At 45.3% G+C, this 22,545-nt stretch overlaps 1 protein-coding gene across 2 annotated transcripts in view; it reads right to left on the bottom strand.

The window, feature by feature from the left end:
• tmem9 (transmembrane protein 9) overlaps window positions 1–22,545 on the bottom strand; it is a 92,926-nt gene that overhangs the window by 18,230 nt on the left and 52,151 nt on the right. For both annotated transcript variants that reach the window (XM_086011609.1, XM_086011610.1), the window contains exons 3-4: window positions 22,335–22,443; window positions 20,977–21,108 (exon numbers count right to left, since the gene is read on the bottom strand). In XM_086011609.1, the coding sequence (XP_085867735.1) occupies window positions 20,977–21,108; window positions 22,335–22,443 (241 nt within the window). The remainder of the gene's footprint in view (window positions 1–20,976; window positions 21,109–22,334; window positions 22,444–22,545) is intronic.

Raw genomic sequence — 22,545 nt, 5'->3', positions numbered from 1 at the left:
GAGAGATGATTCAACTAGATAAAGTCCCAAAAGGGATCAGAGAAGTCATTTCCGTAGAACCATGACAGAATTATAAACCAAGGTAGCTTAGCTAAATGCAACTCAATGAGTAACCAATAAACATGTAGATTGCTTAATTATGGGATAAACTGGCATTCAAAAAGGAAAAGGACAGATTGCTGAATCTAAGGGAGAACAGGCACTGAAGGAGGCAGCAGATGTAAATGGTACAAGTAGGTTGATAGCTTGAATGAAGTACATCATTCTTATCTTATATTTATTGTATTCTATAATCTCATTCCTTTTGCAGCCACACTTTGTTTGAGAGAGCAAGGCCTATCACAGCCTCAAAACTGAGTGTGAAGTTTTAGGAGGGCACTAACCAACGCTTATTGCGCTCTGCCTTCTCGTACAATACAACCGTACATCCACACAATGTTCTACACAAAATAGGCACATTACCACAATTACTTACAGAATTCAAGAAAACATGCAAGACCAAACTTTGAACAAACAGTAACTTTAGTTCACATCAAAGTGGATCATCCAGTCAATTCCACATCAATTAGCTGGGTGGAAGAGCCATTTAGTGCGTTTGCAACCTGTAGATGTGGCGGGCTGTCTCCACTGAACTACTTCTATCTCATACAAACACCTCTGCAACTTCTCCCCGCTCTCAGTGTTTCTCAAGAAGTGACCAACTGGAAAGATTAGGGAATGCAGTAGATGTAGTGCGTATGGATGTTCAAAAGGCGTTTTATAAAATGCCTCAAAAGGGGACATAAATGAAAAAATTCAGGCATATAGCATGAGGAAATGTAGCAGCATGGATATAAAGTTTGATTAATGGACAGGAAACAAGGAAGTAGAGCAATTGGGTGTTGTTCGGGCTGGAGAAAGATTGAAAGTGATGTACCCCAGGGGCAGTGTTCAATCCACTTTTCTCAGATGATTTGGCCTTTTCCATAGCTTGTTAAGACAAATCAAAGCCAAGGGTAGATAGCGTATCTGGTGGTAAGCTCCAATCTGAGCCACGTTAGATTTTCTGGATTTATGATCACTGATATTAGCTAATCGATGGTCACAGTTAGATTACCTATATCCAGAATTAACTAATTGCTGGTCACAGATAGGTTCCTTATATTCAGCAACAACTAATCGATGGTAATTTACAGATCACGGTTTAAAAAAGTGCTCAGGATGTGGGTACGGCTGAGTTTAATGCCCACGCCTAGTTGCCTTGAGAAAGTGGCGATGGGCATTCTCCTTGAACTGCTGCAGTCCTTGTGGCGATGGTGCTCCCACCATGTTGTTAGGTAGGGAATTCTTGGATTCTGACCCAGGGATGATGAAGGAACGGTGATATATGGCCAAGTCAGGATGGTGTGTAAACTGGCAGGCGATTGCATTTTCACAATATTCTTTTCAGTGGTACAGGATGGGGAGGTGTTGTTGAAGTAAGCTTGGTGAGTTGCTGCAGTGCATCCTGTAGACAGACCGCTGTACCCATCCACCATGTGGTGAATATTCCAGCACACTCCTGATCGGAGCCTTGTAAATAGTGGATAGATTTTGAATGACATAGGAATTTATAATGGAAAAGGCTGACACAAGTGTCACAATGGAGAGTAATGTTTTGTAGATAGGAAGTGTTTGCAGACATTATTTTATATATATACTATATCTTGCTATTAAACACTTCCTATGAGGATGCCTATGCTAACATGTCCACACTAACCTGTTACCTTTTGCTGTGATGCCAGTAGGTGGCAGTCTAATATCAAAAGCCCTGCATGTAGTGCACTTCCTACAAGTGTCACATTTACTTCCTGTAACACCTTTCCCGTTACCTTTTGTTGATAACAACCCTATATTATTATAAAACAATGTATGCTTTGAATCACTGCAAGCAACACCATGGGATATCTGCCAGTGTAGTATATAAAAACACTGCAACAGCCAAGCTTCACTTACTTGGGTGCACGAAAGGGATCTGAATCGACCTAGCGCAATCTACTAATCAATCACCATTCAGTCAAAAATAAATGAAGCCGTGCAGTTCAAATTACAGTTCTCCGTGCGCGATCGATAATATGCTTGATGCCAACCAAAAAAAAACCCCACAGAAGGGTAAAAGGAAGCAGATGCAGACTGTGCACATTTGAACAGTTATGATGACTCGGCCACCTTCACGCCAACTTGGCACAGCACACTTCTGTTTGCAAACTCCAAATCCACAGCAGCACCCCACTCTTCCCTGCTCAGCACATATGGGATTTTCTGCGGAGGCAGTGGACCGGAGAGGGAGCGAGAGCGGAACCTGAGGATATAAAGAGCGTGGAAGAGCGAGGCCCGAGCGGACCCGAGAGGGAGCGAGAGCGGAACCTGAGGATATAAAGAGCGCGGAAGAGCGAGGCCTGAGCAGACCCGAGAGGGAGCAAGAGCGGAACCTGAGGATATAAAGAGCGCGGAAGAGCGAGGCCTGAGCAGACCCGAGAGGGAGCAAGAGCGGAACCTGAGGATATAAAGAGCGCGGAAGAGCGAGGCCTGAGCGGACCAGAGAGGGAGCGAGAGCGGAACCTGAGGATATAAAGAGCGCGGCCGAGCGAGGCCCGAGAGCGGAGGCAGCGAGAGCGGAGCCTGAGGATATAAAGAGCGAGGCCTGAGCGGACCAGAGAGGGAGCGAGAGCGGAGCCCGAGGATATAAAAAGCACGGCCGAGCGAGGCCCGAGAGCGGAGGCAGCGAGAGCGGAGCCTGAGGATATAAAGAGCGCGGCAGAGCGAGGCCAGAGAGCGGAGGCAGCGAGAGCGGAGCCTGAGGATATAAAGAGCGCGGCCGAGCGAGGCCCGAGAGCGGAGGCAGCGAGAGCGGAGCCTGAGGATATAAAGAGCGCGGCCGAGCGAGGCCAGAGAGCGGAGGCAGCGAGAGCGGAGCCTGAGGATATAAAGAGCGCGGCAGAGCGAGGCCAGAGAGCGGAGGCAGCGGACCGGACAACAAAAACAAGGAGTGAGGTCACAGGAAAGCAGGGAAGTGATTGGTTGGTCAGTATTTCTCTCTCTATCTTGGGCATTGGTTTAAATTAAGAGCTGGGATTAAAAACTAAATGTTCAAAAAGAGGGAGCTGATTGGTGAGTGTTTTTACTTGGCTTTCTTAAAGTTTTTAAGTTTATTCCAGCTAGGTTAGTAAATAGTCTGTTAATTAGAGGTATGGCAGGGCAGCTCACACCCGTGGAATGCACATCCTGTGACATGTGGGAAATCCTAGACACCTTCCGTGGTCTGCACATGTGCAGGAAGTGTCGCCAGCTACAGTAGCTCGAGCACCGGGTTACGGAGCTTGAGCGACGGCTGCAATCACTGCTGTGCATCCGCGAGGCTGAGAGCTACGTGGATAGCACGTTTCGGGAGGTGGTCACCCCGCAGCTTAAGAGTGTGCAGGCAGAGAGGGAATGGGTGACCGTCAGATAGAAGAGGACGACCAGGCAGGTAGTGCAGGACTCCCGAGCCCATCCTGCTCACCAACCAGTATTCGGTGCCGAGTACTGGTGAGGGCGATGGTTTCTTTGGGGAGTGCAGCCAGAGCCAAGTCCACAGCACCATGGAAGGCTCAGCTGCACAGGCGGGGGGGGGGCAGAGAAAGAGGAGAGGGAGAGCAATAGCGATAGTGCATTCAAGTTAGGGGAGCAGACAGACGCGACTCCAGGATGGTATGTTGCCTCCCTGGTTCCAGGGTCAAGGATGTCACTGAATGGCTGCAGGGCATTCTGAGGGGGGAGGGTGAACAGTCAGAGATCGTGGTCCATATCGGTACCAACGACATAGGTAGGAAGAGGGATCAGGTCCTGCAGGCAGAGTTTGGGGAGCAAGGAAAGAGGTTAAAAAGCAGGACCTCAAAAGGTAGTACTCTCCAGATTACTACCAATGCCACGTGCTAGTGAGTATAGAAATAGGAAGATAGAGCAGATGATTGCGTGGCTGGAGAGATGGTGTAGGAGGGAGGGCTTTAGATTCCTGAGGAATTGGAGCCGTTTCTGGGAAGGTGGGACCTCTACAAGCCAGATGGGTTGCACCTCAACGGGAACGGGACCAATATCCTCATGGGAGGGGTTGCTAGTGCTGTTGGGGAGGGTTTAAACTAGCTTGGCAGGGGGATGGGAACCTAAGTATAGAGTCACTAGGGAGGGAAGAAAAACGAATTGGAAAACAAAAAACGTAGAAAGTAAATTGGAAAGAGAGAGGAATAAAGGGCTAGATAGTAGTCAACAAGGAGGTTTGCCTGTACTAAATGGCATATACTTCAATGCAAGGAGTATAGCGAACAAGGCAGATGAGCTGAGGGCACAGGTAGATACTTGGGACTATGATATTATAGCTACTACAGAGATGTGGCTGAAAGAGGGGCAGGTATGGCAGCTCAACATTCCTGGTTACAGGATTTTCAGACGGGATAGAGAGGGAGGTAAAAAGGGAGGGGGGGTGGTCGCGGTATTGATTAAAGAAACTATTACAGCTGTGAGGAGGGATCATCAAACGAGGCCATATGGGTCGAATTGAGAAAAAAAAGGGGTGATCACACTGCTGGGAGTGTACTACTGACCCCCAGTGAGAGGGAAATAGAAGAACAAATATGTAGACAAATTTCTGAGAAGTGCAAAAACTATAGGGCAGTAATAGTAGGGGATTTCAACTACCCCAATATTAACTGAGATAAAATTAGTGTGAATGGTATAGAGGGTGCGGAATTCCTAAAAGGCATCCAGGAGAACTTTTTTAGCCAGTATGTAGCAAGCCCAACAAGGGAGGGGGCGGTTCTGGACTAAGTTTTAGGGAATGAAGCTGGGCAGGTAGAAGGCGTATCAGTGGGGGAGCATTTTGGTGCTTGTGACCATAATTCTGTTAGATTTAAGGTAGTTATGGAAAAAGGACAAGGATAGACCAGGAATAAAAATTCTAAATTGAGGAAAAGCAAATTTTGCCAAGCTCAGAAGCGATTTAGCCATAGTGGACTGGAAACAGCTACTTGAAGGTACAGTGTCAGAGCAATGGGAGGCATTCAAGGAGGAGATCTGGAGGGTTCAGACCAAATATGTGCCCTTAAAGAAAAAAGGTGGGACTAACAAATCCAGAGCCCCCTGGATGTCTAGGAACAAATAGGGTAGGATAAAGAAAAAAGGGAGGCGTATGACAGATACCGAGGGCTAAATACGCCAGAATCTTTAGAGGAGTACAGAAAGTGTAGGGGTGCAATTAAAAAGGATATTAGGAAAGCAAAGAGAGCATGAAAAATTCTTGGCAAGTAAAATCAAGGAAAACCCAAAGATGTTTTATAAATATATTAAGAGTAAGAGGATAACTAAAGAAAGGGTAGGGCCTATTAGAGAGCATGAGGATAATGTGTGTGTGGAGGCGGGAGACGTCGGTAGGGTTCTTAATGAATACTTTGCGTCTATTTTCACAAAGGAGAGGGGTGAAGCAGACATTGCTATCGGGGGGGGGGGGGGGGGGGGAGGGGAAGGAGTGTGAAATATTGGCCCAGAAATTCGGGTCCCAACGCGTGAGTACGCACGGGGTACTCATGCGCAGGCCCAACGAAAGTGCCGGTTTCGTGCATGCACTGCACATGCGCGGGAAACCGACACTTCCGTTCCCCTGAAAGAAGGGGTTCAGTGGTCGAACGCGTGCGCTGGAGAGGCAGCGCATGCGCATTGAACTTACATTCCCGGGAAAAACCTGCAAAAAAAAGTCTCCAGCAGTTAAACTTTTAAAAAGCAGGCGCAAGGCCTGCTTTTAACAAGGTAAGTGGTGAATTAATTAAAATTAAAACATTTTTTCCACAGGTTTATTATTTTTAAATACTTTAAAGAAAGGTAAGTTGATTTTTAGCCCCGTTAGAAAATGTAATTAATTTTTTCAAAAATTTAAATTGTTTAAAATAGTTATTTCATGTAATTTGTAGTTATTTTAAAAATGTGATTTAAAAAAAAAATGTATTTGAAGCTTATAGTATTTATAGGTTTGACAGCTCTTCCTGTCAAACTTATGAATGAAGCATTCCCTGCTACCATTGGCTCTCCATGGCCCACATCGAACTAACTGCGCCCCTGGGATACGCAAGCACTGCGCGCCGGCAGTTGGAGGCGGCCCAGGATCGGAATGCCACGTGGGCCCACAGCTCAACGGCCGGCATGCTAGGCAAGTGCAGGTCGGGGGCTTGCACCCGCGGGAAGCCTCCGACCCAAATTTCTGGGCCATTAGATGAAATAAACATATTGAGAGAGGAAGTATCAAGGGGTTTAGCAGCTTTAAAAGTGGATAAATCCCCCAGGCCCAGATGAAATGTACCCCAGGCTGTTAAGCGAAGCAAGAGAGAAAATAACAGAGGCCCTGACCATCATTTTTCAATCCTCTCTGGCTTCAGGTGTGGTGCTGGAGGACTGCTAATGTGGTACCCTTGTTTAAAAAGGGAGAAAAGGATAGACCGAGTAATTACAGGCCAGTCAGCTTAACCTCGGTGGTGGGAAAATTATTGGAAAGAATTCTGAAGGTCAGGATAAATCTTCATTTAGAAAGACACGGATTAATCAAGGAAAGTCAGTACAGATTTGTTAAGGGAAGGTCGTGTCTGACAAACAATTGAATTTTTTGAGGAGGTAACAAGGAGGGTAGAGTGTTTGATGTAGTGTATATGGACTTTAGCAAAGCTTTTGATAAGGTTCCACATGGCAGACTGGTCATGAAGTTAAAAGCCCATGGGATCCAGGGCAAAGTGTCAAGTTGGATTCAAAACTGGCTCAGAGACAGGAAGCAGAGGGTAATGATTGATGGGTATTTTTGCGGCTGGAAGGCTGTTTCCAGTGGGGTCCCGCAGGACTCAGTACTAGGTCCCTTGCTTTTTGTGGTATAGACTTGAATATAGGGGGCATGATTAAGAAGTTTGCAGATGATACTAAAATCGACTGTGTGGCTGATACTGAAGAAGGAAGCTGTAGACTGCAGGAAGAGATCAATAAATTGGTCAGGTGGGTAGAACAGTGGCAACTGGAATTCAATCCGGAGAAGTGTGAGGTAATGCATTTGGGGAGGGTCAACAAGGAAAGGGAATACACATTAAATGGTAGGACACGGAGTAGTGTAGAGGAACAAAGGGACCTTGGAGTGCATGTCCACAGATCCCTGAAGGTAGCAGGCCAGGTAGATAAAGGTGGTTAAGGCGGCATACTGAATGCTTGTATTCTATGCCACGGCTAATAAAGGCAAGAGCAGGGGGGTTATGCTTCAACTGTATAAACCACTAGTTAGGCCTCAGCTAGAGTACTGCGTGCAGTTCTGGTCACCACATTACAGGAAAGATGTGATTGCACGAGAGAGGGTTCAGAGGAGATTTACAAGGATGTTGCTGGGAGTAGAGAATCTTAGCTATGAGGAAAGAGCTTATTGAGGTGTATAAAATTGAGGGGCCTGGATAAAGTGGATAGAAAGGACCTATTTCCCCTAGCAGAGGGGTCAAAAACCAGGAGGCACAGATTTATAGTAATTGGGGGACGGTTTAGAGGGGATTTGAGGGGAAATTTCTTCACCCAGAGGGTTGTGCGGGCCTGGAACTCACTGCCTGAAAGGGTGGTAGAGGCAGGAACCCTAACCACATTTAAAAAGTACTTGGATGTGCACTTGGGATGCTGTAACCTGCAGGGCTACAGACCAAGAGCTGGGAAGTGGGATTAGGCTGGATAACTCTTCGCTGGCTGGCACGGACACGATGGCCCAAAATGGTTTCCTTCTGTGCTGTAACTTTCTATGATTCTATTATGATCACCTGACAACCTGCAGTAGTGTGACAGAGACCTGTCTCTCTAGTGTACTGCAACAACCAAAACTTTAGGTAGTAAACTCTGGGCCTGGAACCATGCTCAAAACTCGCTTCATGGCCATTTAGTTTTGCATCAAATCCTCACCCACCCCTGAAAGACTTGCTGCACACGTCAGCTGCCCTCCGTTACCACGGGTTTGCAGCCATTCTTCAAAATGATTGGCTACACAGTGAGTGCTGGTAGGCTATTTGACTATAGATGGCATCACAGTCAAGCTAAATCCTGTCCTCAACCAATGTCCACACATTACCATAAAAATATTTCGGAATTAGTGTTTAACTGCAAAAATGTTTGGAGAAAACAATTGGCAAATCTTTAATAAAACAGCAAAATAATAAAAAGTTGAATACGGACATGACTAAATGGGTCCCAGACCATTTTACCAAGGGTTTAATTTGGTACACTTGTACTTCTATATATTCCAATAGCACTGCTGTCTATGTTATATAGAAGGAAACGCAGGTGGAATGACTACAATGAAAGTAATCTTATCGACTTTCAAGTGGTGAACTGCTGGAGCTCCACTTTTCTTTGGCATCATCTGAAGACTCAGATGTTTTGCTATCACTCCCAGACAAGTGAGAGAGTGAATTTCTATGTTTTCAGTTTCTTGGTAAATTATGAATTCCACAGGATTTCAGTGTCTCTTATGTTGGTACTGAAGCATCATCCGTTTTGCATTGTATTTTTGTACCTTCACCGGCTGTGGTAAAATTTAACATTCACCTTGTGGAGCAACTTTCATCCTACTAGCTGTGAATGAATCCCGATTGGTAAAGGCTACCCCACCGATGGCTTATCTAGGTCAATAGGTACTTGCCTCTTCAGACATGGCTGCAATACCCTCACTGCTCCCATTTTCTCCTTCCTTTCTGTTTAACAACTCAGTGGGGACATTACTCTGTGGCTAGAATTTTTACCTGCAGACCTGCTGGGAGCATATGGGGGGGTCCAGTAGAGTGCAGGGAAATCCAGAAGTATGGGTTTCCCCGCACACTGGAGATTTACTCCACAGCGTACGTCTGGCATCACCGACAGGTTCCCCGCCCAGAAGTCAGCCTGATTCACAGGCTTGGCCTCCAGTTGGGTAGGGAGCACACTAGAGGAGGCCGGAGGACCAGCTAGGTCTGCTCCCCGACCCCGGGGGGATAGGTTTGAATGGTGGGGGAGTTGGAGGGCCAGGAGTGTTCTCCAAGGCTGTCCTCGCCTCACTACAGCTGCTGGGATTCCTGAGGCCCGGAACCCCAGCCAGCCACAGATAATCCCGGAAGTCGGCGGGTTGGAGCCGGCTTCCTGATACGCTTCCAATTATTCTCCATTTAACCCCCCCACTTGGGCCACTCCCGCCCGCTCACACATGTTAAAATTGCTCCGTGTGTCTCACTGATCCCAGAGGCAAAGTCTGGCACCTTCATACGAGTTTCCCTGTGGGATAAATGTGAAACATGAGGAATTTTTGTTGCTAACTCAAGTTTGCTTTTCTTCAATGTTCAAATGCTTGCGATAGCTGCAAATAGTTGTGCATCTGTTTTGTGCTAGTTTAGTGGAATTTTTTTTTTTTTTAGCAGGCTAGAATCCAGAGGCATTCAGTCCAGTCAAAACAAAAGAAAAATCTGAAAAGGACAAGTGATGATCAAAGAGTCTTCGCAACAAGAACCACTGACTACAAAGAAAAACTGACCGTGAAGATATAAAAACCATGGCTGTAAGGGTGAGCCAAATCTCCCGTGACAAAGACAAACCGCCAGACACATTCAGATCTCCACCCAGCACTCAAAGGATTAATTCACATCTCATAGTAGGAATGCAATTGCACAACTGAAAACAAACAAGCTTCCCAAACTGACAGCTTGAGTTTTACTCGAGCAAACGTAGACCCAAAGATAACCGAGTGAAAGCACACAAGTAATCCCAGCTCAAAAATAGAGAGGGGAAGAAAAATGTCAAAACGCTGAATACTCAGCGATTGTTTAGATCATGCCAGTATATTAGATCATGCCAGTATAAAGATACACATCTACACACGGCGGAATCATAATTTATATCACAACTCCGAGAGGGTGCTTCAGCCTTGAAACACAATCTTGGGCATCTGCTACTCATAATACACAAGAGCTCTGATATCAGCCAGCACTGCTCAGGAGGTCATGCACTTTAATCGCAGCAGCCTGTTGTCAACCTCTGTTGGATCATGTCTGCCCACAGAGCAAGGGGGACAGATACACTAAGCAAGCATGTTTCTATATATCACACAGACCACCCACACACTGGACTGCTCCGAGGCAACAGTACACCTCGGCTTGAAATGGGCATAAACTGCTTGAACGTTACGCTTTCAGTTTATTGTCGGACTCCCCCCACTCTTCCTCTTCCCACCCCTCCCCCTGCCGGACACGTTACTAAACTGGTACAGTTTCTGAACATTAAGGCTAGGAGTAGAGTTGTACTGCACTTGGTGTGAACACAGACTGGTGGGAGGCTGGAGGGTAATGAAGTTTGATGTATGACAACACTTTTGCATGGATTTGAAAGTAAAAGTATAACTGCATAATTACAGCTGATAAGTATTTGCTATATCATTTTAGTTTTCATATATAAAAAAATTCATTCATTCACAGGATGTGGGCATCATGGGCCAAGGCCAGCATTTGTTGCCCATTCCTAGTTGCCCTGGAGGTGGTGATGGTGGAGCCACCTTCTTGAAACATTGCAGTCCGTGTGGTGGAGGTACTCCCAGTGCTGTTAGGTAGGGCGTTCCAGGATTTTAATCCAGCGATGAAGGAATGGCAATATATTTCCAAGTCAGGGTGGTGTGCGACTTGGGAGGGGAACTTGGAGGTGGTGGTGTTCCCATGCACCTGCTGCCCTGGTCCTTCTGGGTGGTAGAGGTCGTGCGCTTGGGAGATGCTGTCAATGTAGCCTTGGCGAGATGCTGCAGTGCATCTTGTAGATGGTACACACTGCAGCCACGGTGCACCAGTGGTAGAGCTAGTGGATTTTAAGGTGGTGGATGAGGTGTCGACCAAGTGAGCTGCTCGTCCTGGATGGTGGCAAGCTGCGATTGTTTTTGGAGCTGCACTCATCCAGGCAAGTGGAGAGTATGCCATCACACTCCTGCCTTGTAGGTGTGGAAAGGCATTGGGGAGTCAGGAAGTGAGCCACTCGCCACCAAATACCCAGCCTCTGACCTGCTATTGTAGCCACAGTATTTGTGGCTGGTCCAGTTAAGTTTCTGGTCAATGGGGACCCTCAGGATGTTGATGGTGGGGGATTCAACGATGGTAATGCCACTGAATGTCAAGGGGAGGTGGTCATTGCCTGCCACTTGTGTGGTGCGAATGTTATATGCTACTCATCAGCCCAAGCCTGGATGTTGTTCAGGTCTTGCTGCATTATCTGAGGAACTGTTAATGGAACTGAACACTGTTGCGATCATCAGCGAATATCCCCATTTCTGATCTTATGATGGAGTGAATGCCACTGATGAAGCAGCTGAAAAGGGTTGGGTCTAGGACACTGCCCTGAGGAACTGCTGCAGCAATGTCCTGGGGCTGTGATGATTGGCCTCCAACCACCACAACTATCTTCCTTTGTGCTAGGTAGGACGCTAGCTCACCTCTGGTATTCAGCTCTTTTGTCCATGTTTGGACCAAGGCTATAATGAGGTCTGGAACAGAGTGGTCTTGGCGGAACCCAAACTGAGCATCAGTGAGCAGGTTGTTGGTGAGCAAGTGTGGTTTGGTAGCACTGTCAATGACACCTTCCATCACTTTGCTGATGGAGAGCAAGCTGATGGGGTGGTAATTGGCCGGATTGGATTTGTCCTGCTTTTTGTAGACAGGACATACCTGGGCAATGTTCCACTTTGTAGGATAGATGCCAGTGTTGTAGCTGTACTGGAACAGCTTGGCTAGAGGTGCGCGCTAGTTCTGGAGCACAAGTTTCAGCACAACAGCCAGGATGTTGTCAGGGCCCATAACCTTTGCTGTATCCAATGCGCTCAGCAGTTTCTTGATATCACGTGGAGTGAATAGAATTGGCTGAAGACTGGCTTCTGTGATGGTGGGGACCTCAGGAGGCGGCAGAGATGGATCATCCACTCGGCACTTCTGGCTGAAGATGGTTGCAAACACTTCAGCCTTGTTTTTTTGCACCCACGTGCTAGGCTCTGCCAATGTTAAGGATGGGGATGGTCATTGAGCCTCCTCCTCCCGTTAGTTGTTTAATTGTCCACCGCCATTCACAACTGAATGTTGCAGGTCTGCAGAGCTTTGATCTGATCCGCTGGTTATGGGATCGCTTAGCTCTGTCTGTAGCATGCTGCTTCCACTGTTCATCGTGTAGTCCTGTGGTGCAGCTTCCCCAGGTTGGCAACTTATTTTCAGGTACGCCTCGTGCTGCTCCTGTATTGCACCTCTAAACTCCTCATTGAGCCAGGGTTGGTCGCCTGGCTTGATAGTAATGGTAGTGAGAGATATGCAGGATCATGAGATTACAGATTGTGCTGGAATACAATTCTGCTGCTGCTGATGGCCCACAGCGCCTCATGGGTGCCCTGTTTTGAGCTGCTAGATCTGTTCTGAATCTATCCTGTTTAGCACGGTGGTACTGACACACAACACGATGGAGGGTGTCCTCAGTGCGAAGACGGGACTTTGTTTCCACAAGGACTTTGCGGTAGTCGCATGAAGTCCCATCGTGACAATGAGGACAACCTCCATCGTGTTGTATGGTACTGCTACCAATACAGACATGGACAGATGCATCTGCAACAGTAAATTGGTGAGGGCGAGGTCAAGTAGGTTTTTCCCTTGTGTTGGTTCTCTCACCACCTTCTGCAGGCCCAGTCTGGTAGCCATGTCCTTCAGGACTCGGCCAGTAGTGGTACTACCGAGCCACTCTTGGTGATGGACATTGAAGCCCCCCACCCAGAGTACATTCTGTGCCCTTACTACCTTCAGTGCTTCTCCCAAGTGGTGTTCAACATGGCGGAGTACTGATTCATCAGCTGAGGGAGGGCAGTCGATGATAATCAACAGCTGGTTTCTTGCCCATGTTTGACCGGATGCCATGAGACTTCATGGGGTCCGGAGTCAATGTTGAGGACTCCCAGGGCCACTCCCTTCCGACTGTACACCATTGTGCCCCCACCTCTGGTGGATCTGTCCTGCCGGTGGGACAGGACAGGATGGAGATGTCTGGGACGTTGGCTGAAAGGTATGATTCTGTGAGTATGACTGTGGCAGGCTGTTAGTTGACTAGTCTGTGGGACAGCTCTCCCAATTTTGGCACAAGTCCCCAGATGTTAGTGAGGAGGACTTTGTAGGATCGACTGGGCCGGGTGTTCTGTCCGGTTTTATTCTTATTGTACTTTTTTTGTAGTGGTTTGATACAACTGTGGCTTGCTAGGCCATTTCAGAGGGCAGTTAAGAGTCAACCACATTGCCGTGGGTCTGGAATCACATATAGGCCAGGCCGGGTAAAGACGACAGGTTTCCTTCTCTAAAGGACATTAGTAATATATTAATACATCAACTAATTTTATACAATGCTCTAGGATTTACTGCAGCAGTTAGAACTACAGATGTCTACAGGACAGAAGACCATTCAGTCCATCGTGTCTATGCTGACTCTTTGCTAGAGCAATCCAAAACTAATCCCAGTTCCCTGCTCACTCCCCATAACCCTGATCTACTTCAAATATTATTCCAGTTTTCCATAAAATTTGCATTGGTCTCTGCCTTTACCACTCCTGCAGCTCTACAATCAGCCACCAGATGGCGTATCAGCAATTTCAGATGATACATTCACTAGCTTTCTTTCCAGGAAGCACTTTGCCCACACTTCGTGTCTCCTTACTGGAATCCAGCACTTGCAGTGAGAACCATGGTGTGCAAGCTCAGCCCGCTGTTCAGCTGCACATTACTCAAACTCTGCACCATATGGCTGCCACAATTAGAAAGAATATAGTACGTCATAGCACCGATATAGCAACTCATCACGTCAAAACTGCAATCAAATTATTTTTGAAATGTAACCACTTATCATGTAGGCAAAACCAGTGGCCAATCGCAAACAGCCCGGGCCCATAGCCAGTAAATGAATCATGTGTCTGTTTGTTGTGTAGCTGGTTGAAGGTGGAATGTTACCAGGATGCAGGGAGTTCCCCCCTGCTCCTTTGAATAGGGCCATGGAATCTTTTACAGACACCTGGGCAGGCAGGCAGGGCCTCTGTTTAACGTCACAACTGGAAGACAGCACCTCGGACAATGTGACGTGCCTCAGTACTGAAGTGCCTAGATTACGTGTTCATGTAGTGGGGCTTTCTGACTCACAGGCGAGAGTGTACTCACTGAGCAAATCTCTCCCGACAACAGATAAACAGCGGACACTCGACCTACTCTTCTAAATACAGTAAACTCTTGTTTAAACGGCACTTAATCATCCAGAATTCTTTAATAACCGGCAAAGTAGATAACCGGTAATCTTGCCGAATCCATCCATTTTTCGTTTTTCCGAGTCCGAGTTTCCCGCGGTGGCCGAGTTGGTCAGTGGTTTTTATTTTTTTTGTGTTAAAAATTGCCTACCTCTCTGTTATCCGGAATTTTTCATCAACCGGCACCATCCCGGTCCCGTAGGTGCCGGATACGAAAGTTTACTGTAGATGTGGAAGCACCCCCCGTTCACCCAGCAGCTCCGAAAACAGCATTTCTGGCTCTGGCTGAACTCCTTCTACGCATGCACCGACACACCTCACACACACACTGACCCAGAAGAGGCAAGTCACTATGCTCTGAGGGGAGTTCAGCCAGACCCAGAATTGCTGTTTTCGGAGTTGCTATGCACGAGATCGTAAATTGCCCTTTGATCAGTTATTTTGTCATCATGTAGCTAATTTAAAACATTAGTTATTTCCTCCTGAAAGAGCAAAAATCAACGTGGTTCAAGCTAAAACAAAGAATCAAACAATTTATGCTGCAGTAGGTGGAACACTGTCCTTGTACCTCTGGGACCTGGGGTCTAATCTGAGGGATCAAAGTTTAATTGGAATAAAAGGAAAAATGGCAGGCAAGTATTAATCATATTTTTTTATATCCCTGGAGCCAGGACATTGGGACCACTTAAGAAACATCTGAATGTTTTAACAGGAAGCCAGCAAGGTTGATAATCTGGAAGAAAGATCATGAGCTGCAGGCACTCCCTCCATCCAAATCTATCTTTTGATCTGCCGGAGAAGTTCGAGGGACCAACAGAAGAGATTGAGGGATTGTGGCTGTAACCTAAGAAACCCCCGAGCTGATTGTAATACCCTGAGCTAACTCATGAAACGGAGTCCTGCTTAGCAGAGTGAGTGCAGACTCAAGGATTAAAAAGAAATCAAAAAATTCCCGTTTCAATAGAGGTTAAAATAGAGCCCATCTTTCCACAGGGACAGGACAGCAGGAAAAGGTCATCATCAGACAGGTGGTCCTGCCCTCACCTCTAGCCGCCAACCTCTCGGTTGTAATCTTGCTCGTCTCTGCTTTATTGATAAAATGGTCATTGCTCCCGATGTTTCCTCTTGTTCCTCCTAAAATCCAAAGATGCTGTTTCATACTCTTCCTCCCACCCCCTGTATCCTCATTATATTGTGATCAAGACCCCACAGCAGATAATTAAAAGGTGCGTCTTAAAAAGCTTTGGTTTTCCACATGAAGAAAAGTTTACTTTCACATCAGACAGTTTCTGCTATCACTTAATTATCACTGGAGAGCAGACAGCATTGGGCACCAAGATCTTCGAAAGAGAGTTTGGAAAATAAGAGTTTAACGGAGGAAAGATCATGATTGCTGCAGATGAGAGAGTCTGAAGGCAGTCTTCCTACTCCCATCAGCTCTGATCACGTGAGTGTTATGCAGGGCTACATGGTTTATCATATAGTGTCAGAATTAATATCATACTGTTCTTCCTTCTAGTTTTACTTATTTTCTCCCCTCCAATAAACAATGTCAGTATTTGCTTTGTGCACTCTCCCAACATGGAACTAAACACTGGTTACAACACCAGGCCTGTGGGCAGTGACTACTGGCTGTGGCTCCGTATATGAATCACAAGGCCTGTTTTCATTGTAAATGGGACAGATTAACAAATGTAAAGCTCAGGTCAACTCGGATTAAATCCAAGAGTCTACGCACAGTGTCCACACCTAATGATCCTTCAGCTGCTGAAACAAGGAATACATGTGCAGTTTTTACAAGTAGAATTATCTTTTCTCCTCTTCCCCCCTGCCACCACCCCAACCTGAAGGCAGAGATTGTTGCTAGGGTACAGCACCGTAAGTGTCAACAGCCCTCTGGTACCTTAGCTAAGTGGCTATTATTTGTGTGTGAGCCTGAGAGTGTTGGCAGTTAGTTGACTGGGAGAGCATCACAACAGAACCGGATTCCAACATCCATGAACATGTACTTCCCAGCAGGGGTTACCAGGTAACAATCGGGAGCAGGAAAATTGGCCCTGGGGCATCGAGGCCACCAAATGCTGCTCTAGTCAACTCAGAAGAGGCCACAAACCAAAGTTGGGACCCTTCTGGTCTGTGCAGCTTTAATAGTACGCATCGCCCACCAGGCCACCGAGAAGGCAAGATATGGATTTCTTGATGTTCAAACAAGCCAATCACAGATGTTTGGAAATACCTTAGTTTTAACTGCTCATGATCATTAACTTCAAAAAGCATGTGTGCACCATTAACAGAGTGAAGTTTCGGTTTTCAGATGCTATCCACCATCGTGACACAGCCACAGGAGCTGTCTGTTGTGACAACCTGTTGGCTTCTGTTTTTGTCCCAAGGTTGTCCTTAAACACAGACAGAGACGGTATTTGCTGCTGATGATATCCTGAAGTGTCTGACCGTGTGTTGCTCACTGACATTCGACCAGCCTAACACTTGTCATTCCTTACCCCATAATAAGCACTTGTATTATTTCTCATTTCCTCCCGTTATCATGAGACCACCTACATTGGCTCTCATCAGCCCTCACACAGACTGGCATGAATTAATTTCACCCAACCTGGTATTAGAAGCATCACTACACCGTAAACAAAGTAGGAAATGACTGCAATAAATCTATTAAAACAGGAGCGGCAGGAAGTGTGGTAAGCTTCTTTAAGTTGTTTGATCTTAAATATACGTTTTATTTTTAGATTACACAGGGGATGAATTTGAAGGGGTAATTTTAAAAGCTAAAACCATCAACAAGGAAATTCTCAAAGAAAAACTCACTTGGAGATTAAACATTTTTTCCCCCCATAATAAAAGAAAAAGGGGATGACACTCACAATAAAAATAATCACAAAGGCAAAGGGGAGCTTTGAGACAATGAGTGAACAGTACTCAGTGGTTGGAAAAATTAATCAAAAAATTAGAAAACACAAGCATTTTATATATAAGGCACTGTCAGCTCATCAAAACATCTTAAAGTGCTGCGTATAATGAATTATGCTTTGTAAGCAAAGATATGTAGGCAGACATTCTGTACCAGAAAATATCAATAAGATGAACAACCAGTTGCTGTGTTTTGTGATGGAGTTGGTTGAAGGAAGAATGCTGGTCAGGACATGGAGAGAACTCAATGCTCTTCTTTGAATAGTGCCACAGGATCGTTAACATTCACCTGAACCAAGACAGGTAGAAAGGGGCTTGGTTTAACATCTCCTCTAAATGCACCCCTAACAATGCAGTGCTCCCTCAGTGCTGTACTGGAATGTCAGCCTATATTAAATGCTCAGATCCTGGAGTCAGACCCGAGGCCACAACCTTCTGACCCAGAGGAAAAGAGTGCTACCAACTGACATGAAGCTATGTCCAGGCACTGTGTCCATGTTTTTACAATGGAGAAAAGCTCCAGCTCATCATTATAATGTAAACTAGGCTGTGTTTTTTCTTGTTTAGATTTCTTCCTCCTGCCAATCCTACTGGTTTTCTTCCCTTAGTCTCACTGCGGCAAAAGAGGGTCTAAGCCATAGTCTTCGATAGTACTACTCAACCTTTAAAAAAAATGTTCATGGATGTGGCAACAATGGCAAGGCCACATTTATTGTCCATTCTTAGTTGCCTTGAGAAGGTGCTAGTGGAGGGCCTTTTCCCTAAACAACTGCAGCAATGGTGCTCCCATTATGTTTGGTATGGAATTCCAGGTTCTTGAACCAGCACTGATGAAGAAACTGGAATACATTACCAAGTCAGATGGGATGTGACTTTGAGGGGAACTTGGAGGTGCTGGTGTTCCCATGACATTGCTGCTCTTATCTTTCTTGGTGGCAGAGATCCTAGGGCTGGTGGGCAGGTGAGAGAGATATCCCTCCCACTCATTATTGTATGTTCCCAAGCACCATTTTCAGGTGGAGAGTAGATAATGTGACCCGATCCTCTCCCTCCACAAATGCCACCCTTCTGCCAGAGGTGTTGGAAGTGGCCGTGGTAACTCGCCCTCCAATTTTTCTCTTCATCCTTCTGGGGACGGTGATGTGGTTAGCCCTGCACTGTGCCTCGCTACTACTGCTGGCATAACATGTCATTCACAGCTCAGGGATCCGTTAAAGAAACCCCAAATTCTACCCCATCCACACACATGTATGTACATGCAAGGGCTACCAGGTAGCAAGGAGCAGAAAAAGTGACTTATTTGTTGCCCCTCAGCCCTGGGGCATTGAGGCTGTTAGCAGCCTTCCAACTACTGCCCTAGTCAACTCAGCACAGGCCGCGAACCAAACATCTGACCTTTCCGAACTGTGCGGTGCCTTACTCACTAGGTCATCGAGAAGTCGAAGTATAGATTTCTTTATGTTCACAGCACAAAAATCAGCAGGCCAAAGTGCCAGTGCGTTGCCACAAGTGCAGTCCTTCCACTTTGTTTGTTACATACTCCATTCACAGTACAGTATAAAACCAGAGTACACCAGCCTATTTCCATAGGCTAGATGTTACTAGAAATATTTCACATGTAGCACACTAAAATATGTGTGAAAGTTGAAAGAGTTTACAAGCCTTTAGGTAAATAAATGGTATGTTAATGTGAAAAGTATCTTTGTATTGCCTGTGCATATAAATAATACTGATTTTACTTCAACTCCTGGTTTAGTTCCATGATATATAGCTATCCTGGATGCTCAGCCAATACTGTAACATTAACACAAAGTGTTAGTTCAGATTTCCAGCATTTGCAGTATTTTGCTTTTGTAACATTAGAAGTGCTCTGGGCAGTGTGAGTCACAAGTGATACACACCTGGACAGTCTAGTCAGATTGAGCAACCTGACTTGACACAAACTAACTGACTAAAATGAGGAAAGTGTTGGAAATACACAGCAAACCAATCAGCATCTAGAACAGGTTAGTGTCTCAGGTGTGACAAAACATGGACTTTCAGATGCTGTTGTAAATGGCCCACATATTCTGTTCTTATTTGACATTGCCAGCATTTGCGGTTTTTCCCTTTCACCTCTGGTTTGAGTGATGCTCATACTGTACTACTCAGATTGACAGTGGTGGTGGCAAAATATATTTTAAAAACTTAAGATTTAAATACTATAGATGGACAGATAGATAGCTAGATGGATAGTTATAGATATATGGTCACATCCCTACGCACATTTTCATGATGAGAATTTGGAAGTGCAACTTACATACTGCTGGCGAGAGGGGTCTTTTGGTATTCTGTGTAAAAGTCAACAGTGCAACTTCAAAGCCGCAGAGATTTAATGATCCTGGCTGTCCGCTGTAACTTGAGTTTCCACAAATCTCTTGCTGAAGTTAGTGAACGATTGGGAGAAACTCAGAGAAATTCAACTCCTCAAGTGTTTTTGTTGGCTCATTTTGAAGGGCAAATGGTAAAGTTTGCCTGATAAAGTCCATTATTTTTGGGCCAGGTGTGCATGTCGGGAGCTGCACCACCAGGAAGCAGGCTTTATACACTGGCACAGGCAGAAGCAGGACATGAAATCAATAGGCAGCTTTTAAAGTTAGGAGTCAAAAAGAGAGAATTGGCAGAAAACAAAGGTATCTCAAAGGGAACAATTTGAGAGCAACCGCGAATAAAGCCAAAAGCTTAGTAAGGTATCTCAAATATAGCTTATTATGGAAGGCAGGCTGTACCTCACAAACTTATCACAATTCTTCGAGAATGCAACAAAGTTAATGCATGCTTTATATCTAGACTTTCAAAAGCATTTCTGAAAATACCACACAAAAAGCCTGCAACTAAGTGAAGGCTCGAACGATAAAGGAGGATGTTGTAAGTTGGATAATTAATTAGCTAAATAACAGGAAACAAAATGTAGAGATTAATGATAATATTACATTGGAGAGTGAGATAGCGATTAATGATATTACATTGGAAAGTGATCTGTTCTTGTAAAGCCAGTGTGTAACCTCTGGAGACTTGTACTCCATGGTTTTGGCTGTATTTCCCGTGTGATATCGCCACACTTCCAGATGCTTTTCCAAGTCTCTCTCGTCCAATTTAATTTATTTCATGGTTACTTATGACGCACATTTATTCGACTAATAGTGCTTTTATCGATGTAATTTTCATTTGCTAGTTGTCTGCACAAGTGGATTGCTGACCTATTAAAAGGTCGTTAATATAGATTAAAGACAAAAGGATCCATCAGCTATGGACTGCACTCATCACATCCCCCATTCTTACATTACACCACTCATGAGTAATCAGTTTCCGATTTTGTAAATCAACTTCTTCTCCAGTCCCACGTTCGACATGAATTTCTGTGCCTTTTGGTTTAATTAGAAATCCTTCTTATGAAGCTTTGTTAAAATAAACTTCATCATAGGCAGTTGCACTCAGTTTTATCTGTAACATTCTCAAAGTCAAGGGGGAGTTTATGGAGGAGAGTTTAAGAGAAAAAAAATCTTTGAAATTCTATGTTACGGAGGCTACCTTATTAATAACAAATACAAGGTATAAAAATAAATTGTTTGTATAAATAGAACCCCATATAAAAAATGCACACATTTGGAACATATTCATCACTTAAAAGGTGAACGATCCACATACTTGCAGGTAGCTCCCTCATTTATATAAATCCACCTAGAATTATCATTCACTTTCCATACCTCAGTGTCTTCCTCATTATGCAGTGGCTGAATGTATGAATCCGGCTTTCGGATAAGTGGGTCCACTATCATCAGGAATGCCATGTACACCAGCAGAGCTCCAACAACAGTCAGGTAAATGATGATTGTTACCTGTCAAATCAAGATTAGGAAAAAAGAGTAAACGTATCCTTCATTGCTCACAATCATCAGCCCCAAATTTGCTTACTTTCCCATTACTCTCCGTGATACAAACGGACTCCTTTAAACCCAGGGTATTGTACGACATCTGCAGAATTAACTTCAACTTCATCTCTTACAGTTAGACAGTGAGCAATGCTGGAACTTTTAAAAGCGATCTTCAGGCAGCAGTGTCCTGAAGTGCTATTGTTCCGCATCAGACAGCACGGATATGCAAGACTGCATCCATGACCCCCAAACTGATCAACTGGACAAGCAGTGCTCTTTTCTTTCTTCCTACCTTCTCCGGCAAGTGTTGATAAACCAACTGACCATTATTCATGTGCATGCCTCAGTGAGCATCAACAGGCTATTCAACTGCAGGAAGCAGCATGGCCAAGACCAGTCCTCTCCTCACCCGACGTACACACGGGCACAGTTCCAGGGGTCACTCAACAGCCAGCTGGATCAGAAACCCCTGGCTGTTTTGTTTCTCCCTAACTAGGCCAATTGCAGCATCACATCCTCTGTTCTGGTTGTGATCAGCAAACTAGGTGCAGGCCGAGGGTTTAATCTGGGACCTCCCTGACCTGTACGACTGAGAGGTTGAATTCATTCAATATCTTTCTTGCCAGCTTGTTTTCACTCTCACCTTGATAAAAGGTGTTTAAAATCATGAAAAGTTTTGATAAGAGTAGATAGGGAGAAACTGTTTCCACTGCCAGGTGGGTCGGCAACAGAGGACACAGATTTAAGATAATTGGCACAAGAACCAGGGGAATGAGGAGGAATTTTTTTTATGCATCGAATTGTTATGGTCTGGAATGCACTACCTGAAAACTGGTAGCAGCAGGTTTAATAGTACCTTTCAACAGGGAATTGGATATATACTTGTAAAGGAGAAACTTGCAGGGCTATGAGGAAAGAGGAGAGTGGGATTAATGGGAAAGCTCTTTCAAACAGCTGGCACAGACATGATGGGCCCAATGGCCTCCTTTGGTGCTGTATGATTCTAAGCATGAACAGAAAATAAATCCAGCGCACTCTCCTACAATCAGCTCCAAGTTACCGGAAAAGGGTCATCTTGATTAGTAATGGTGCTCAGAGCTATTCTTAAGGGAGCTGGTGGACAGTGCTTCAGGGTGGGGGAGCTGTCCTGTTTGAATTAATCAGAGGGAATAGAGGGGGCTTGGCTGTACCTTGATTGTAGTGGTGCTTCTTTCTTCATATTTACACTCGCAGAGCAGACAGTAAGCTTCCACATCCCGGCCAGGCACTGGCATGGGCTCCACAACATGCAGGCAGTTACTGAAAACAGAAACAGCACTTTATATTACTGAGTGACCAGGACTCTCAAAAAACACACAACTTTTAACATTCAAAAGCTTTCCTTCAAATGGGCAGCATTTT

Source organism: Somniosus microcephalus, chromosome 18 (assembly GCF_052327205.1).
Source record: "Somniosus microcephalus isolate GS21.2 chromosome 18, FLI_Smic_1.0, whole genome shotgun sequence".
Lineage (NCBI taxonomy): Eukaryota > Metazoa > Chordata > Chondrichthyes > Squaliformes > Somniosidae > Somniosus > Somniosus microcephalus.
The sequence above is the reverse complement of the archived record's forward strand: the minus strand, read 5'-3'. Positions and strand labels throughout refer to the sequence as shown.